The sequence below is a fragment of the Ixodes scapularis genome, unplaced genomic scaffold (genome assembly GCF_016920785.2).
Source record: "Ixodes scapularis isolate PalLabHiFi unplaced genomic scaffold, ASM1692078v2 PGA_scaffold2__306_contigs__length_199485367, whole genome shotgun sequence".
Taxonomy (NCBI): domain Eukaryota; kingdom Metazoa; phylum Arthropoda; class Arachnida; order Ixodida; family Ixodidae; genus Ixodes; species Ixodes scapularis.
The window spans coordinates 125,556,955-125,574,328 of record NW_024609857.1 but is presented as its reverse complement, the minus strand read 5'-3'; the positions used below and the strand labels follow the sequence as shown (position 1 = coordinate 125,574,328).

At 44.6% G+C, this 17,374-nt stretch overlaps 1 protein-coding gene across 2 annotated transcripts in view; it reads left to right on the top strand.

Moving 5' to 3' along the window:
• LOC120849612 (glutamate synthase [NADH]) overlaps positions 1–17,374 on the top strand; it is a 187,408-nt gene that overhangs the window by 94,046 nt on the left and 75,988 nt on the right. For both annotated transcript variants that reach the window (XM_042292012.1, XM_040221857.3), the window contains exons 11-16: positions 144–266; positions 1,406–1,581; positions 3,334–3,484; positions 10,011–10,145; positions 13,234–13,394; positions 15,875–15,967. In XM_042292012.1, coding sequence (XP_042147946.1) covers positions 144–266; positions 1,406–1,581; positions 3,334–3,484; positions 10,011–10,145; positions 13,234–13,394; positions 15,875–15,967 — 839 coding nt within the window. The remainder of the gene's footprint in view (positions 1–143; positions 267–1,405; positions 1,582–3,333; positions 3,485–10,010; positions 10,146–13,233; positions 13,395–15,874; positions 15,968–17,374) is intronic.

Here is a 17,374-nt window from a genome sequence, read left to right as displayed (position 1 = left end):
GAAAGCTAAAAGTTTTCACAATACACTTATATCTGATGTTGAAGCTTCCCTGTGAATTTCGTTCCAATTCCTTGTGTAGTTCAGAAGTTAAATCTCTAGCCACTGTCCCGCCTGAAACATCTCTTTTCTTTGATGTCTTGCAGGGACGACTGAGGCCAGGCCGCATGCTGCTGGTGGACACTGTGGAGAAAAATGTGACAAAGGACGAAGAACTCAAGCTCCAGATCGCACGCCAGCGACCTCTTGGCGAGTGGCTCAAAGAGATGGTGAGACTCTGTTGCTTGACCTGTTGACTTTCCCACGTGGCATTTGCAGTAGTATATATTCTAAAATGAAGACACAGGACAGATCTTATGGAAGGGCTGCCCAAACAGGACATGTTTTCTGCAGTCAAAGCATTGGCTGTACAGGAAAAGTGAAGGTTTTTGTCCGGTTCCAATCCGCTTTGGCACATTTCTTTCTGCCCGGGAGGCGGGCAGCTCCCCTTTGGTTGTGTTCTTGGACAAAGGCTTGGAGCCTGCTCAGCATGTTGGTTCAGACAGCCAGACAGCCACTCACACTCTGCTGACTGTTGTCAAGGCCTAGCTCCACCATTGTTGTCAGTTCCCAATCTTCCAAAAACAACAAAGGGGAGGAGACGACAGCAGGTAGGCGAGTAGGAAAGCTGTGTTGTTTGCTTGGTAGATGACCTCACTAAAAACATACGCACGTGCCACAACTTCACGTGTTTTGCAAAGCGCGCAGAATTTTTTTTTCTTCATGTGCAGCATCTTTTGCGTTTTATTTGGACAGTACTTAAAGGGGTATACTCTGGTGCCTTCTTCATAGTCCCCAATTTGCTCGACAATTTGCTAAACACACAAAACACACCACTGAAATCCCGAATATTAGGCCAAAGTAATATTTTTGCGCGTAGTCATCGATTATACTATTTTCGTCCTCATCGTGTTTTTCAAACTGAAAGTCTCTACTAGCAACAACGAAAAAGTGACGTCAGCTGAAGGCAGGAGTTCACTCTTTGGGCTGTAGACTTTGTTCCCAACTGATTACAAAGAGTTTCATGGTGTCAAATTAATCTTTTGAAAGCTTACTCCAGCACGTGCACACGGCAGCACGAAACAAATGCTCGGCATAGTACATTATTAGACTGCTCGCCCGACCTGCAAGCCTGTCTTCCGCTGACTTCATGGCACTGAAAAGCGCGGGTATATTTGAATGTTTTTTGGGCATCATTTTCGCTTGCCAATTTCACAATAATTAGGTATTTTGAATTTCGTGATACCAAATAGCAGACCAGAAAAGGTAAAGGCCGGTGACTCCAAAATTATGGTTAGTTGGGGTAGCTCAAGAAATCGCCGGAGTACCCCTTTAAGCCACGCTTGACGCAAGCCTAAACCCCGTGCAGTTCACGCTGGATGACCTCCACGAGGCTGCTGGTCCGGTGAAGGTGCCGGACCTCAGCCCGATGATAGAGCGCCAGTGCTCCAAGAGCAGCTCAGTGTTCACGGACCGCCGCCTGCCGCTGTTCGGCTACTCTCCGGAGACCATCAACCTCCTCTTGCTCCCCATGGTGCAGACAGAGTGAGTCCGCTGTCGGGTCACCTTTGTGCCCGGGATTGGAAACGGAGGAAATGAACCAAGATGCATTTTTTCAGACTGTGTCCATATCAATGCGTCATGTTGCTCAAACTTTTTATTCAAAGTTAGTATCCGATTTGTGTGCAGTTTTTCTCTTATTTAGTTCATTTTTATATGTTGTTTTATCATACGATGCTGAAACGACGATGCATAAATGGTAATCTCTACAGTTTTTGTGAGCCGGTGCGAGTGGTTTCTCTGTTGTGAAGCGCTTCCGTAAGCATTACTCTGGCACACTCATTGCCTGACTGGGACTAGCTTTTTCCATCTGCTAAGGCATGCTGTAACACAATGTAGCGCCTTTTACAATCTGTCCCTTCTTTTTGGTTAGTACGGTACACTGTCCCTTGAATATATACTTTGTTTTTGGAAGAAGCAAAGACAAGCAAACAATATTGAACAAAATCAATGGGCAGAGTTTCTTTCTATCTGTTACTGGTTTTCAATTTGGATAGTAGTTGGCTTTTGTTGAGCATCCTCTTTTGACACCAGAGCTCTGCATAGAAGTCAATCACTTTCTATTTTATCACCTAATAAAATTAAGACGATGATAAAGAATAAGATCCAGTACAATTAATCTTGTATATGGGGCCAAAAATGTGAACCATACCATATATCAAGACTGAAGAAGGTACTGACACATCGTTTTGATAACACTGAGGCATAAAAATTTAGAAATTTTAGATTGATTTACAAACTCACAATTCATGGCAGACATGTACACTAAACATCAATACTCAAGACACTTGCTTTGATATGTAGACATAGGGCACACCAAAAATAATTTGAAAACAATGCTATTCAATTTATAATAAATTAATTCGTGCAATTTTTTACAGCATACCAGTTTTTAGGGGCGAAGCTCCTTAGGGTCTAGCCTTGTCCAGCGTCCGTGCTCACATCGATTACACTGCCTCCGGGATCTGCCCACTTTTAATAAAGAAACGTCCGTCCGCTCGGGGGTTCGAACTCAGGACCGCTTGTTTACGAGGCAGACGTCTTAACCAGTACGCTACACTCCAACGTTGCATGTAGCTGCTCAACGTCTATACAGGAGAGGGCGCTGCGGTCAAATGCGTATATAATCGTGTTAAACTTTGCATGCATTGGCTCAACGTTTATAGACGAGAAGGCACTGCGGTCAAATGCTCAACTGCGTATATATCCACGTTCCATACCACACATTCTCTTTCTGACATGGACCGTTGACTTAAGCGGTGGAGATGCGTTCCCACGGCTTCTGGCGGATCCAAGCTGATCCGCTAGAAGAACCACTGGCTCTGCATTTCACCGACCATAAAGCAGTAATAATGAAGTCAAAACGAAATCCGGAACTAAGCATTACTTATGAGCAATAAAAAAGAATCAGCACCATTAGCACTACCTATGAACAATAAAATCAGTATCATCAGCACCACCAGAGCTTCGCCCCAATCAACATCATTCACTACGTGGAGATGCGTCCATTTTTTAAATTTCTGGTTATTCTTATTATTCGCAGGAACTTCCAAACAAAACATTTTCAGGGTTTGCCTTACCTGATGAACAGTAGTTTTGTCTACATTTCAAGCCTCTAAGAAACACTTGAAACTAAGTGATTAGGTTGGGCTCGGAAAGCCTGTATTGAGTTATCGGCCGGCTGAGACGCGTCGATCAATTGGTTGATTGATTGGTTGACGCCCACGTTTCCGACAGGAAAGAGGCCCTGGGCTCGATGGGCAATGACGCTGCCCTGGCCTGCCTGTCCCTGTACCAGCCCCTGGTGTACGACTACTTCAAGCAGCTCTTTGCCCAGGTCACCAACCCTCCCATCGACCCCTTCCGGGAGAGGATTGTCATGTCACTGGTGAGGACCCGCTTCTTGAACCGGGATTCTAGAGGCGAGAACAGCTCTGCCGCAACGAGGGTGTAGCTGTAGGATCGTGCAAATATTCGGAAGTTTGAGTTGTAGTTTCGAATAGTAAGCTATTCAATTTTTATTTTACGATGAACTGTAATTATGGAAAAAGAACAGCATACAGGATATGGTAGACACAGATATTTTGTTTACTTAAAGAGAGAGATGCATGTGTTGGCCCGTTTGTTCCTTATGTTTATTCTTTCTTCTTAACTTACCACAGCCAAAACGCTGTGAAGTTTATTTGGGAAACATCAAAGACCTGCTTTTGAAAAACATGCACAAGGGTGAGAATGGATGACACTTGTAGTGTGGGGCCTCTGTTACGATCCAAGCACCATAAGATATAGACTTGATTGTAATGAAAAAAAATAAAAAAATACCATGCTAAACATACTAAAAAAATTGAAATAAGCTATTTTAGGCTTTTATTTTTTGCGCTTGAGGAGGCATTTCCTTTGCAAACAAAACCTTATGCTGAGTTTAATTATGAGTTTTGTGTTGGTTGGAAGCTAGTATTTTGACCAGATTTACATGTGAGGCTCTACACTTTGCCAACTGTTTGGAGAGCATCAGCACTGATTGAGCACAAATAGATTTGAGCTGATTCACTAGACGACTGCTGGTCCCTAGTTTTTATTTCTCTAAACCTTCCTTGGTTTTTTAAAGGGGTACTCCGCCGATTTCTTCATGGTCCCCGATTTGCTTGAAATTTTGCCAAACTCGCCAGACAACATCGCCAAAATAGTATCCCAAATATTAGGTCAAAATAATTTTTTTTCACGAAGTTATTGAATTTACAATTTTGGTCCACATCGTGTTTTTCAAACTGAAAGTCTCTACTGGCAACAATGAAAAAGTGACGTCATTGGAAGTGCAGGGGTTCACTCTTTGTACTGTAGAATTTGTTCCCAACTGATTCGAAGCAGTTTCATGGTGTCAAATGAATGCTTTGGAAGCTCGCTCCAGTCCCCGCGCTCCAGCACGGAACAAATGATTGGCATATTCTATTTTTTAGACTGCTCGCCCGACTGGCAAGCTAACCTTCCAGTGACGTCACGGCCCTGAAAAGGGCGGGTATATTTGAATGTTTGTTTTTGCATCATTTTCATTTGTCGATTTCGCAATAACTATTATGAATTTCACGATACTAAATATCATACCAGAAAGGGCAAAGGCCGGGGAGTCAGAAAATATAGTTAGTTGAGGTAGCTCAAAAATCGGTGGAGTACCCCTTTAAGCGAAGCATAATGGATCATAATTTTAATTGCTGCTAAAAATTTATTTTACCAACAATATTATGGGGATAGTGTTACAACAATCAGTGATTTACTATCTCCAGATATGTGGATGGCTTTTTAAAGTAAACTCTTTTTCCTTCCAGAAGCTTACCTAGAACGACTTTAGTGCAGTTTATTCCTTCCAATTGCCTCGGGACAATTAAGTTTGGTGTGACATGTCGCACCATTGAGCTCAAAGTATTTGCAATACTGGGAAGGTCCTTTTGCCAGTCCCTTGCTCGTGGGGCTGTTCATGCATTTCTTCGAAGGTGTTGAATCAAGGTTTCTTTTATTCTTAACATCGCTATCAGCTGTCGCAGAAGAGCAAACATTAAAGCTGTTGACATTGTTGCGTGCCGGACCGTTGCAGCTCCGAAAGCCTAGCAGGCGTGAAATTCCGCAGCTTCCCGTCGAGGCCACGGAAAATACAATGCCATCGGAGATGAAAAACTGCCGTAAGCGGTATAAAATGAGCATTCCATTCACGTTACATTACTCTAAATGAATTTAAAAATATGCTATTTGACTCAATGTATGGAATTAATGCGCTCGAAGTAGGATGTCGTATTTGGGTTCGGTGCGATGACTCCGTAGTGTCAGATCAATCTCTTGACATCCTCACTCCTCTTTGCTCTGCAGACACGTCTTGTTTGAATGACATTTTGCGGACAGTTGTGCTAATGAAAAGTTTGAGTAGACTGTTTTCATCCGCCCGTTCTGCTTTATAAAGAACACAATTGCCCCTGCACATGCACGGTAGAACGACGACACAACGCTCGGAGCTGGTAATAAAAACGACATCTCGCAAGCGTACGCCGGTGTCGCCTCATTTGGCCACGGTGGTGCTGGTGATCAACCGATGGTGGCATGCTCTGCATTCCTGCTCGGCACCTATACTATTTGTCTTGTTTAACTCTCTCCCACTGTTTATTGATCACCTGTCATCAACGGATTCAAGCACCACCAAAATTGGAATATGGCGCGAAGGAACACGTGCCATCTCGTGGATAGCCGAAAAATTACATCTCTGGTTTCGATTGCATTTTGCGCTTTCTCCCAAGCCGCTGAGGTATCATAAATAAATCTCTGCACAACACCTTTTAAACATGGTGTCCTACTGACTATGGGGACTGCTGCAAAGATACAGTTGAACCTCGATTTAATGAAACCCGATTTCACAAATTTCCCGATTTAACGAACAAATTTGGATTCCCTGCGCAGCTCATGCGCGAGGTCTCCCTTCCTCAATATTACGAAGTTCCCGATTTAACAAAATAATTAGCTGGTCCCGGTGACTTCGTTAAATCGAGGTATAACATATTTTGCTGCTCACTTTTTTAATGGCAGCAGTGGTGAGATGATGTTGCATAATTTGATTTGAGCCCCTACAGCGACGCTTCATTTTCGAGCCGCTGAACATGGACGGGTGCTTCATTCTGGTTTTCCAGGTGGTCTTGAGCCAGAACTTACATTTTATGTGTACTGCAAGCCATAAAAACTCTAGCAGAGGAGAATTTAGAGCAGTGCTTCCATGGACAACATAATGCCACAGAGGCACACTTGCTGACAGGCCAAAAAAAAAGACAGTGTCAGCTAGAGCTCTCGGACTTACAGAAGTGGTAGTCTTCTGTATGCACTCTAATTTATATGGTTAGGATTTTTAAGTATCATAGTATGATTAATTATAGCTGCTAATGTTCAGACTTTTTGTTATCATTTTTGCACAATTTGCAAGTTCAGCATTTAAATTTCCCATACTTTTTTCAGACATTAGTATAAACCTCTTTTTTTCTAAAGAGCAGCTGGGTACAGTTTGGTGTATCATAACCCTACAATAAGTAGTTCTTAAAAAAAATGTTTTGTCCATCTCTTAAAAGTTACCACTTTTGCCCGTGGTATAAAAAGTAGGGGTGTGCGAATACTCGAATATACGAATTCGAATCGAATAGAAAGTTCCCGAATAATTCGATTCGCGAATCGAATTCCTAGTATTCGGTTACTCGAATATTCGATATATTCGGCCAAAGACGCGCGGTGGGCGCGGAGCAAACAAAAAAGCAGTTTTTTCTCCCGATGTAAGCGCCGTGATGTTAGACAGACCATGCGAGAAACACCTCTTGGTCCGACCGTTCCACAAAAATCTAACGCACAGGTTAGAAAACAGAAAAGTAACGAACGCCACAAACTTTATAGCACGAAGATTTACTCACGATCATGACACAATCTACCCTTGAATCACAACCGAAACATCCCGCTTGCGCCGCTATTCCGCGCCAAGCATAATTCTTTTCACGAGTTAAACTCCTCGTTTCAAATTGAAACGTGATGTAAAACACACTTGCCGCACTCGCAGAAATCGTCTACTGCACCACTGCACGATCACAGAAAGAAAACCAACGTTACCACGCCGGCGAAACCAACCGAGTTTTCATCGTCGTTTTTTTGGAACCGCAAATTCTGATTCCGAATCAGAACGACAACTCGGTTGGTTTTGCCGACGTGGTAACGTTGGTTTTCTTTCTGTGATCGTGCAGTGGTGCAGTAGCCGATTTCTGCGAGTGCGGCAAATGTGTTTTACATCGGCGCTTCAATTTGAAACGAGGGGCTTTACTCGTGAAAAGAATTAGGCTTGGCGCGGAAGAAACGGAACGGAAAAAATAGTGTGCCTAGATTTGAGAGGATTTCCAACAGCTCGATAGCCGCGTTTGAATTACGAACTGCGAGAAGGTGCCGAAAAGGCGAAAGCGTCGGTCGGGTTCGGGCAGGCAGGGCAGGCGTCGTCGCTCTTCTGTTTGTTCGCCTTCTTTCCACGCGACAACACAACACATGCGCATTCACGATCAATCTGTGATGGAGCCATCTCTGTGGTTTCAGTTTCGGTTGCTCCCTCTTTTAAATCAAGGCTCTCTAAAACAGGATAGATAAACGGAAAAATGGATGCGTAGCGGCAGTTGGACGGTGACTTGCGCCACCTAACCACGTTTTTTTTCTTACTTTAGATTATATTGTTTAAGTCAGTATATCTCGTTGCTGTTTACTCAGATTTAACACCTGTCTATTTATTTATGTGAAATCAAATCCCAGGTGCCATTTTTTTCCTTAAAATGGAAACCAACTACAGTGTAGACCGCATATAACGTATGTCGCGGGAGTCGCGAAAATCCGCACTATAAGCGGTACCGCGTTATAACCGAAACATCAATTTTTCAGGCCAAAATACATGCCATGTGACAACTTACCTTTGTAAAAGAATTTATTTTATGTTAGATGAAAAATAAAGCTTAGTTTGAGGAAAGTCTTTATTTCACCAGACTAGTACACTTCTCTCTCAAGTGTGTCACACATTTTGAAAGAAATGAGCGGCTTTTGCCTGGCGCAGCCTCTTAGCGGCGTCGCGGGTTGCGGACGGATGTTGCGAGCGTTCAGGATTGCTAACCCTAATCACTTTTCTCCGGAGATGAAAACGCGCGAAAATTCGGATCCTTCATACGGTACGCGCCAGTAATACCTTGAACTTGAGCACACGCATGAAATGCGCCAAATAAGAAATCCGGGCGATGTTCGTGGACACAAATGCTTAGAAATCACCACTGTAGTCGAAGTAAACAAACACGACGACACGGGCGTTTCTGCCGTCTTGAGAGCGCCGCCACGACATCGCCGCTCGAGTAGGTGGATCTTCCCTTCCAGTACGTGCTGGGTTATCATAGCGACACACAACGAAAATTCACAGTCAAGGATAGCGCTTTTACGCGGAACGATGAGATGAACGCCGTCTACGACGACGATCACAACGTTGATCACAACCGACGTCATGTTCGCGGATAGAAGCAGCCGACCCGCGACGGGCAAGCAACGCGCGCGAACACTTCTCCTCGACCTGCTATTGGTCTGTCGTTGCGGTTGTTGGTTTCCAACGCAGCGGAGGGACGCACGCACGTGAACGACACGTGTGTGCGTCCCATCGTCGCTAGGGCAACTGAAGCCTCTCTCTTCGCTTCTCCCGCTTCTTCGAGCACCCTCCTTGCCCCGCGAGTGCCGCTTGCGCAACGCTTGCGGCACTCGCAAGCGTTGCGCATCTATTATCTTTTGTTATTTATGTTTTTTGTTAGTTATCTAGTGTCGCACAGGCAAGCGTGCTCGCTGCTCCGGTCGTCGGCGCGGTCGGCGGGCTGTGCCAGAAACCGCACAATAACCGGTATTTCCCTTCGCGCGCCTGCGTTTTAAGCGGTATGTAATTACATGGAGTTCTATGGGAGGCGAACCGGTGGTTTAAAAAAACCGCGTTATACCCGGTCCTGCACTATAAGCGGTTACGTTGTAAGTGGTCTATACTGTATCGCAAAATGCCCCTTTTCTGAGATATACAAATATTAAAAAAAAAAAAAGTTGTGGTGTTAGGTTGTGTTTTTAAAGAGAAAAAAAGGCACGCGTGGCTGTAACTTTTTTTTTTGTGACGTTTAGGGTAGATAGATTATGTTTGCACCATAAAATTGGATCTTTAGTGCCCAACGTTCAACAGCAACTGCTTTTTTTTTTTCACCGGAACTTTTTTACATTTTGGCTTTTGTTTTGTACAAGACGTATATTCTGCACCAGGCGCATACTCTGCACATATAATAATCGCATTCGGAGCACACTTTGAAAAATTCCTACGAATAAAATCACTATTCGATATTCGATTCGATATTCGTTTTTTTTTTCTTGATTCGATTCGGTATTCGATTCGAAAGCTACTATTCGGTATTCGCACACCCCTAATAAAAAGAGTTAATAGCTAGCTTTGTTACTTTTTGCAAAAATATAAAAGGACCATGCAGGTGATGCATTCTTAGGTGGTTCCACACCTAGCTTTCCCCTATAGATGAGTTTGGCCAATCTCCCGAATGATGAGTTATTGTGGGACTGTTCTTACAGCGGCACTCTGTCATCATACATTATCCCATCCGAAATATTAAGATTGTTCAGATTAGTCTGCAGACCCTATAGCTGGGCCGTTGCAACTACTCTTCGTTGGTTTGTCACGTAAATGCCCCATTTTGCTTTACTATCATACATTAGGGAGCGCTATGTCAAACTGTGGTATGAATTTTAAGAGACGAACTGTAATGCCTATGGTAAAAACGTGAATGAACAAACTCATTACAAAATTCAGTTGAGTCAGTGTGACAGTATTTGCCTTGTGCCATTCCCAGGCATGCCCCATTGGTCCTGAGGCAAACATCCTGCAGCCCAGCCCGGAGCAGTGCCGCCGCCTGTGGCTGGAGCAGCCCATCTTGTCCCTGAGGGACATGGAGGTCATCAAGCGCAACACCTACAAGGGATGGAAGGTGGGCCATTTGGCTACTGAGGATGTGTCTGCATCCTGACTCTTCTTTCGTAAATTATAGTTTCACAGCTATAGCTGTTAGGGGCTCTTCTCCCCACTCAGAACGATGAAGTTGGGGTTGTAGGGCCTCCGTTGTCGATATCGCGAAACACTTGAAAAAAAAAATTCCCAAAACCCGCCACGATTTTCTCGCGAATCGATTCTGGATCCACTGATTGTGAGACGAACATGCTACCGCAGAGCCACCCCAGCTGCTTCTATGCACAGCCTAATAAACAGCACGTGTTGTGGACAGGTGCACATACGAGCCCTGTGCAGCACCCACTTGATGGCCACAATTGACCTTTTTCAGAGATTGCTGGGCGCATGCGCCGACCCTGAGAGAGAGGGAGGAAAGGGAAAGGCGCCATTTTTGGTGGCTCTCTCGTCCGCTCGGTCGCACAGACAGTGCTGGTTCGGCTTGACTCCTCCGCTATTCTAGCGGCTTGGCTTCATAGTCGTCACGCCTCACCACCGCGCAGCTGTAGGTTGCGCAAATAAAAGCAAAAATGGTTCAAATGGAAGCCTTTATGGAGTTTCAGCAGCCCTTGCGGGTGGTGCACAAAAAGACTCGATGTCAAACACCCCGCCATTTTGCCCTGGTTTCAAATGCTTAGGACGCGAATCGCCGTCAGCCGGCTGGATCATCAATGTGACGGCGCGACATTCTGATTTTAACTTAAATACAGTAAATAGGACATAGAAAAAGGACAGGCAACGTCTCTTGAGACGATGCCTGTTCTTTTTTTTGCGTTTCCCTTTTCCTACATCAGTCTCAGGTTTAATGCTTAAAAATGAGCGTGTTGGTGAATGGATACGAATACATGAAAGGATAAAAGATCAAGGACACAGGACTTCTCAAAAGAAGTCCTGTTTCCGCCCTTGTCCTCGATGCATATTCGTATATCAAGTTTACCACCATGTTCAACTTACACCAGCTCGCCTACACTCTCCACTATTTTCCCGTTAATAGTAAATGTGCACGCGAGGTTGTGTGACGTAGTCACGCCATACACGGCACTCAAGTAAAGAATAACACGATAAAGGTTTCCGTCTTTCAGGCGTGTGCTATAGACATTCGCGTCTTGCCATGTGAAAAGAGAAGAAAAAACAGATAAAAATATCAGTCGCAGGAAAAACATTTAAAGCGTGGGAAACGAATTTAAGCTTCACGGAGACAGAACCCTGATGGAATGCCTTGGCAAGCAACCGTGAACTCCTTTGTTTGCTGGGCTCACTTTGTCGAAGGTTCGTAAACGTGCTGAATTTAAAGAGAGATTGTTTATAACGTACCTTTCCTTACTTTTTGTTGGTGCCGGCGAGCCTTCGCGATATCAAGACCGCCCGGATTTCACACCACCCTAGTTTGTTTACAAATTCCCGAATACGGTGATGCTCGTGCGTTCACGCGGTACACAGGACGGCTAAGTGACGGACGCAATAAGCTCGAATAACTTAAGCAACCAAGGGGAGGAAAATCAGCTGTTTGTAGTGGCCGGGCCTTATAAACGGGGCTCACAAGCTCCGCACAGGGCAGGTGGTTGGGTCGGTACCGAAACTGGTCACCAATACTTTCCTTACATAACACTCTAAGACTCTGCCTTGAAAGCGGACCCCTCTTTTAGTAGCCAATTGCAAGCCTCGATACCGAAGTGACAATTAAGTGGCTCCGAGTCGATGGTAGAAACTGACGCAGCGTCGAATGTCTATGCACCCTAAAGGTGTAAAAACGAACGAGGTCCTCTGTATCGTAGACAGTAGCTTTTGTTAATCATCCAGGTCGTTCTCAGCCGTTTCGAAGAAAATATGCACGCCAAACGAAGACAGAAAGACACGTTCATAATGGGGAAAGACGGAACAACGCCACCAGAGGAGACATGTAAACACATGGACCGGGAGGCACGCCAGGCCTGGCGCGGACGACGGAGAGACGGTGCCAGAGCCACCAAAAGTGTTTCGAGCGATACCCGCGAGGGCGCGCCACGATCGTGGCCGAACCATGAAAAAGGTCAATTGCGGTGACGGCGTCGTGAGGTGCAGGACACGTAAGGATAATTTAGGGTCCGAGAAAGGGTCGCAGCTGGGGCTGCAATGGTACTTGGGATTCACGGGGGACTGCTAAATATTTTATGGAGGTATTGGCATTGTAGGCATGTTGACGCACCATATCTGAAAGAAGTGAAAGATTGTGCTGGGGCAGCCTTTGTCCACACTCTCGCTGCCAGTGCTGAGTCTGCTGGATGCTATAGGAGCCTGATTTTGTATGGCCATCAGCCAGTGAAAAACCTGCTTGATGCCTCACTAAAACTGACAATCAGCGCACCACCAAGATGCCTATCTAGTTGTCAACTAGTGACATTCCTTTTTTAGTTATTCCTACCAGCTTCTTTTGCTCTTGCGTTTTATGGCCATTACCGCATGGTATATGTAAAGACCCCCAAGTTGTAACACCGTAAAATGGGCTCGTAGATCGCCTCTCATTAGTGATAAAATAATTCTGTGCCTTTAGATACACTTGCACGCAAATCTATTAATATACCTCAGTTATTAACTTTGTCTTTTGTTTTTATCTATACCTCAAGCAGGTCTGTCTCTGTTGATATACTCAAGTGCACCTGATTGAGGCACAAATATCTTGCTTTGCGACGACATAAGTACCCGATGCACTGTACAAAAATGCAGTAATCTATCGCAACTTTTCTTACTGCACTTTTAGATTGTCTTTACGGATTGTGGGGCAGGTGCTAATTACAATATTTTCTTTGATTTCCTTTTTTTTTTTCTATTGTGATGGCTTCAATTAATAGTCTCCAGTGTAATCTTTTTCTATTTCTTCGTACGACAAAGCAAAAAAGTCTAATTTCTGTGCTGGCATTTGCATACTCAGTTAGTTATGTAGCCAAGAATTTTTTTCGGGGGGGCATGGTGGTTGGCTATGGAGCCAAGCGTGAAGAGTAGCGTGTGAGAGGAGGCCGGATCAACCCCGACTCTGCCTATGCCGCTGAACTTTGTAGCGGCTAAAGGACGACTCTGGCCTTTGCGTGACGCAGACCAAGGTGATCGACATGGTGTTTGCGGCCAGCGAGGGCGTCAAGGGCCTCTTCCGGGCAATCAACAGAGTTTGCGACGAAGCCTGCGTCGCTGCCAAGAACGGCTACACCCTGCTGGTGCTCTCGGACCGCAGGGCGGGCCGGGACTACATTCCCATCAGGTGGGTCCTTCCGCTCGAGTTTCCTCGCGTTTCCTCACTTCCTCCAAAAGGAACTTCTCAAAGAGCTTCTGAATTGTGGCCAGTTTAGACACTATTTTAGCGGATATGAGCCATTCACCAACTCATGACAATGAGCCAAACATTCCCTTGTATGTACGTTTTCGTTTACGAGGTTCGTAAGGCTTCAGCGCCGCTTTATTACATCGTTGCCGAGACCAGCGGCGGTTTCACGGCTTTCAGTCGAGCCAGACGGGGGTTCCCCAAGACTGAAAAGTTTGAGAGCTCTCGCTCTCAAGGATGGTTTACGCGTGTGGTGCAGCGTTAAAATAGTGGAAAGTCGGAGCTGCACGTCGGCGATAGTGTCGGCACAGACCAGGCGCCGACTTGGCGCCACATTATGTGCATAAACGGGAAAAGGCTGGGTCACGCGACGGAGCGTACATATAGTTTCAGAGTCATTCTTAACAGAAAATATTTCTTGAAATGTAACTATGGTGCTGAAAAATGTGTTTGGGGGAGCAAAATTTATTTTATGACATGTATGTCTTATTTGGGCACTTTAAGCAAAACAGTGTTTATTGGGGAGTTCAGTGTTTCTTTGTCGGTCTTTACGCGGAACCCAAGAATTCTCTGATTCTCTCCTCTATCTCTGCTGCTCAGCAAAGTGTTTAACGGATCAATCACAGTTTATGCAGATCTGAACTAAACGTTGATGCGCAACTCTGGATTGAACACTTTGTTTCTTATTGGCGTGTTCTATTAACGTTAATGAAATGAGTATCTAAAAGTTTTTGAACATTTTGTTTGGGATGAAGAGTAACAAATGTGAGAGGTGTCTCTCGGGCTCCCAAAGCTTGGGGACCTCTGCACTGTACACAATCTAAGGCAGGTGTTAAAAAGGTTTGTTTGTGTGCCTATAGCTGCTGCAATGATTCCTTGGATAGGAAATTTAAGATAATTTTATGGCACATTTTTTGTGAAACTGATGACGGCAACTGTAGAACATAAAGCTGGCACCCCTGGTTTTACAACCGCTTGCCCTGTTTTTCATTAACCTCAGCTGTCTTAAACATTAAAAGCGCAAGCAAATTTCACTCCAGTAAGCACACTGTTCAGGTTTTAATGCGAAAGCATTAACTGTCTCATGAAGCGAGCCGACATCATCAGCTTTGAAACCATGCAAAACAAGACCTTAATGAAACCACGCACAAAGCTAGCTAATGGCACTTTTTACACTTCGGTCCTATTGGCTGGCGCGCGTCGACGAGGCTCCCATTGGCTGCTGCGCGTCAGTTTGTGTGGTGTCATCCTGACTGTGTTATCACACTGTTGTGTTATCACTGATCACCGCGTTAGCTCGCCTCTTATCGGCTGTATGGCGCATGGCAATATATACTGTGTATTTAATAAACCAAGGGGTTTTTTCTGCTGGGAACTACATTGCTGTCTGTTACTTCCTCGCTCCGCAAGGCACACGACAGTGAACGATCGCTCACCCGATGGTGCTGCATGTACGGGAGACAGCGGCTCCACCGTTTCATGCCCAAGGTCAGCGCGTTGTACGCTGCCGAATAAAGAACGGAGCGAAGAGCGGCGTGGCGTGCTTTCGCATTTACAACTCATAAGTGCTTAGGTGTACCTCGAGCCTTTTCTTGTGATTCCTTCGTTTGTCCGTTCGGTATAGTAGAGCATATGTGCAAAAATTAGACCAGTAAGTTGCAGAAGATGGTGCTAATTGTTTTTTATTCCTACTCGGTAACATCCACCCGAGGATATTCACTGGGTAATATAAAATCACCTGTGTTCAGATTTTTTTTGCGAACGCAATGAAACAAGATGCAGGCTACATCTTCTTTAAGTGCTTGAATCTTGATTCCTAGAGGCAATTTAGGTATGAAACGAAAAACCTATAAGAACATTTGTCTTTTCACTTTTGTTCATAATTTAGGTGCTCAGAGTACTCTCTAGCAACCACCAGGTCCCTAGAAACCCAGTTTGAAAATCGGCGCTTTAAGCCGCAATTTCCTAAATATAAAATGCTTCATATTCCTGTAAATTTTTTCACAATTAGGGAATTTGATACATTATTTTTATTTGTTCTTCATGCTTTAAAACTATTTCTCATTTATACGAATACAGTCGGCGGCAATATGAGCTGGCCTAGTCTAGTGCAAGCCAAAAGGAGTAAACTGCCGCTCAGGGCGCCTCCAGCATGCTAAGTCATGAAACCGACTGCCATATTTCGACAATAGGAAATGTGGCAGTCTATCCAAATTGTTTCTTTTGTGTCACCCCAGCCTGAACGCCGCTGGGCCTACTCATAGTGCAGCAACATGTACAGGTTTCCAATAAACGGAACATTACCAGCATGCTTTAATTCATTGAGGCGTACATAATAAAGCCCGTCCTACTGGTAGTTTCTCTCCCTATGGGTTGATTTTAGGCAAGGCTATATGAAGGAATGCTTTTCTTTTGCGTAGTGCTGCCATGGCATTGGGGGCCGTCCACCATCACCTCATCAACATGAGGCAACGTATGAAGTGTGGACTCATTCTGGAAACAGGTGAAGCTAGGTGAGGCTCTTTTCTTTCTCGTCTATGGATCTTGGTGTTACTCCTTACAGTTTTTTTCAGACTCACAATGGCAATACTTTTGGGGTCACCTATCGGGAGCTTTTCCCACAGGTGTGACTTCCTTTGTAGAGAAGAATGTTCCACATACCCTGAAGCTGTGTGAAACGTGCCCCTCGGATAGTGGTCCAGGATAGATTAGACAAACTTTCCTGTTCTCATGTTTTTCTGCTGGCGTTAGGTTATCGTAAGGTACGGGGAGCGGTTGTAAGGACCAGCACAATTGGCTCACCTTGCAAAATCCGAATTCTAAGTGTTCAGTGCTCACCAGACTTATACTAAACACGAGAAGTGCACGTTTTCTCGTGGCAGCGCTATCCTGGACGAAGCTTTTTTTAAAGCTCAACTCGGAGGTGGGGATATATTAAAAATAAGGCAAAAACGGTGGCGAGGCATTTCCTATGTCTTATACCAGATGTTCGTTGTCTGCACACTGGTTTGCGAGCTTGCTCTCGGGTGGCCATCACTCATGAGAGGAGGAACATATTTCGTTGAAATTAGTGCTTATTGCAATTATTCTGCTTGTTGCCAGCCTCTGCTCTGGCAGTCTCAGCGTTTTTTTATTCAGCAAGCCACCTGGGAGCAAGCTCTCAAACTAGAATGCAGACGACGAACAGGCTGGTATAGGGCATGATAAAATGCGCTGCCGCCATTTTTGCTTTATTTTTAATATTTCACCAGCTCCAAGTGGAGTTAAAAAAAAAAATCGAATGGACATAAATCTTTTTGTGAAACGATGCCCGCTTGCCCAATTTTAGGTGTTGTATGTATGTTTGGAAATTGAATCTGGTGAGGTGTGCCAAATGCGATGGTCCTTACAGCCTCTCATTGTATGAATATTATTAAATTGGTGTCGACTAACTAGAGTACTTAGGCCAAGTACCTCATTGCCACCCTTGAAAGTACTGGCATGGGAGTAAGTGCATGAACAAGATTCCTCTTTATCATTGAAACATTTAGCAAATAGCAATGCCACCCTGCAAATCTCTGCTGGGTTGCCACAGGCTGAATCTGCTTCAGATGTATTTTTGTTATGTGGATAGCTACGGTTTATAAACACCAAGAATGCAACAACTTTGTCATCACTTACGGAAGATCTGGTGGGAGAGGAAAACTTACCTTATTTACTCGCATAATGAACACACTTTTTTTCCCAAAAAATTGACACATATTTGGGGGTTCATTACACAAGGTAAAATTTTTGCATTTACACACTTAGTGCAAATATCATATTAGGTGACAATATGACACGGCAATGTACTGTGGCACGTCTCCAGTGATGGAGGCGCACCCACGGCTGGTCGGGGGCACGCCACAATATCCGTGCTTTATAAATTGCAAACCTTTTTA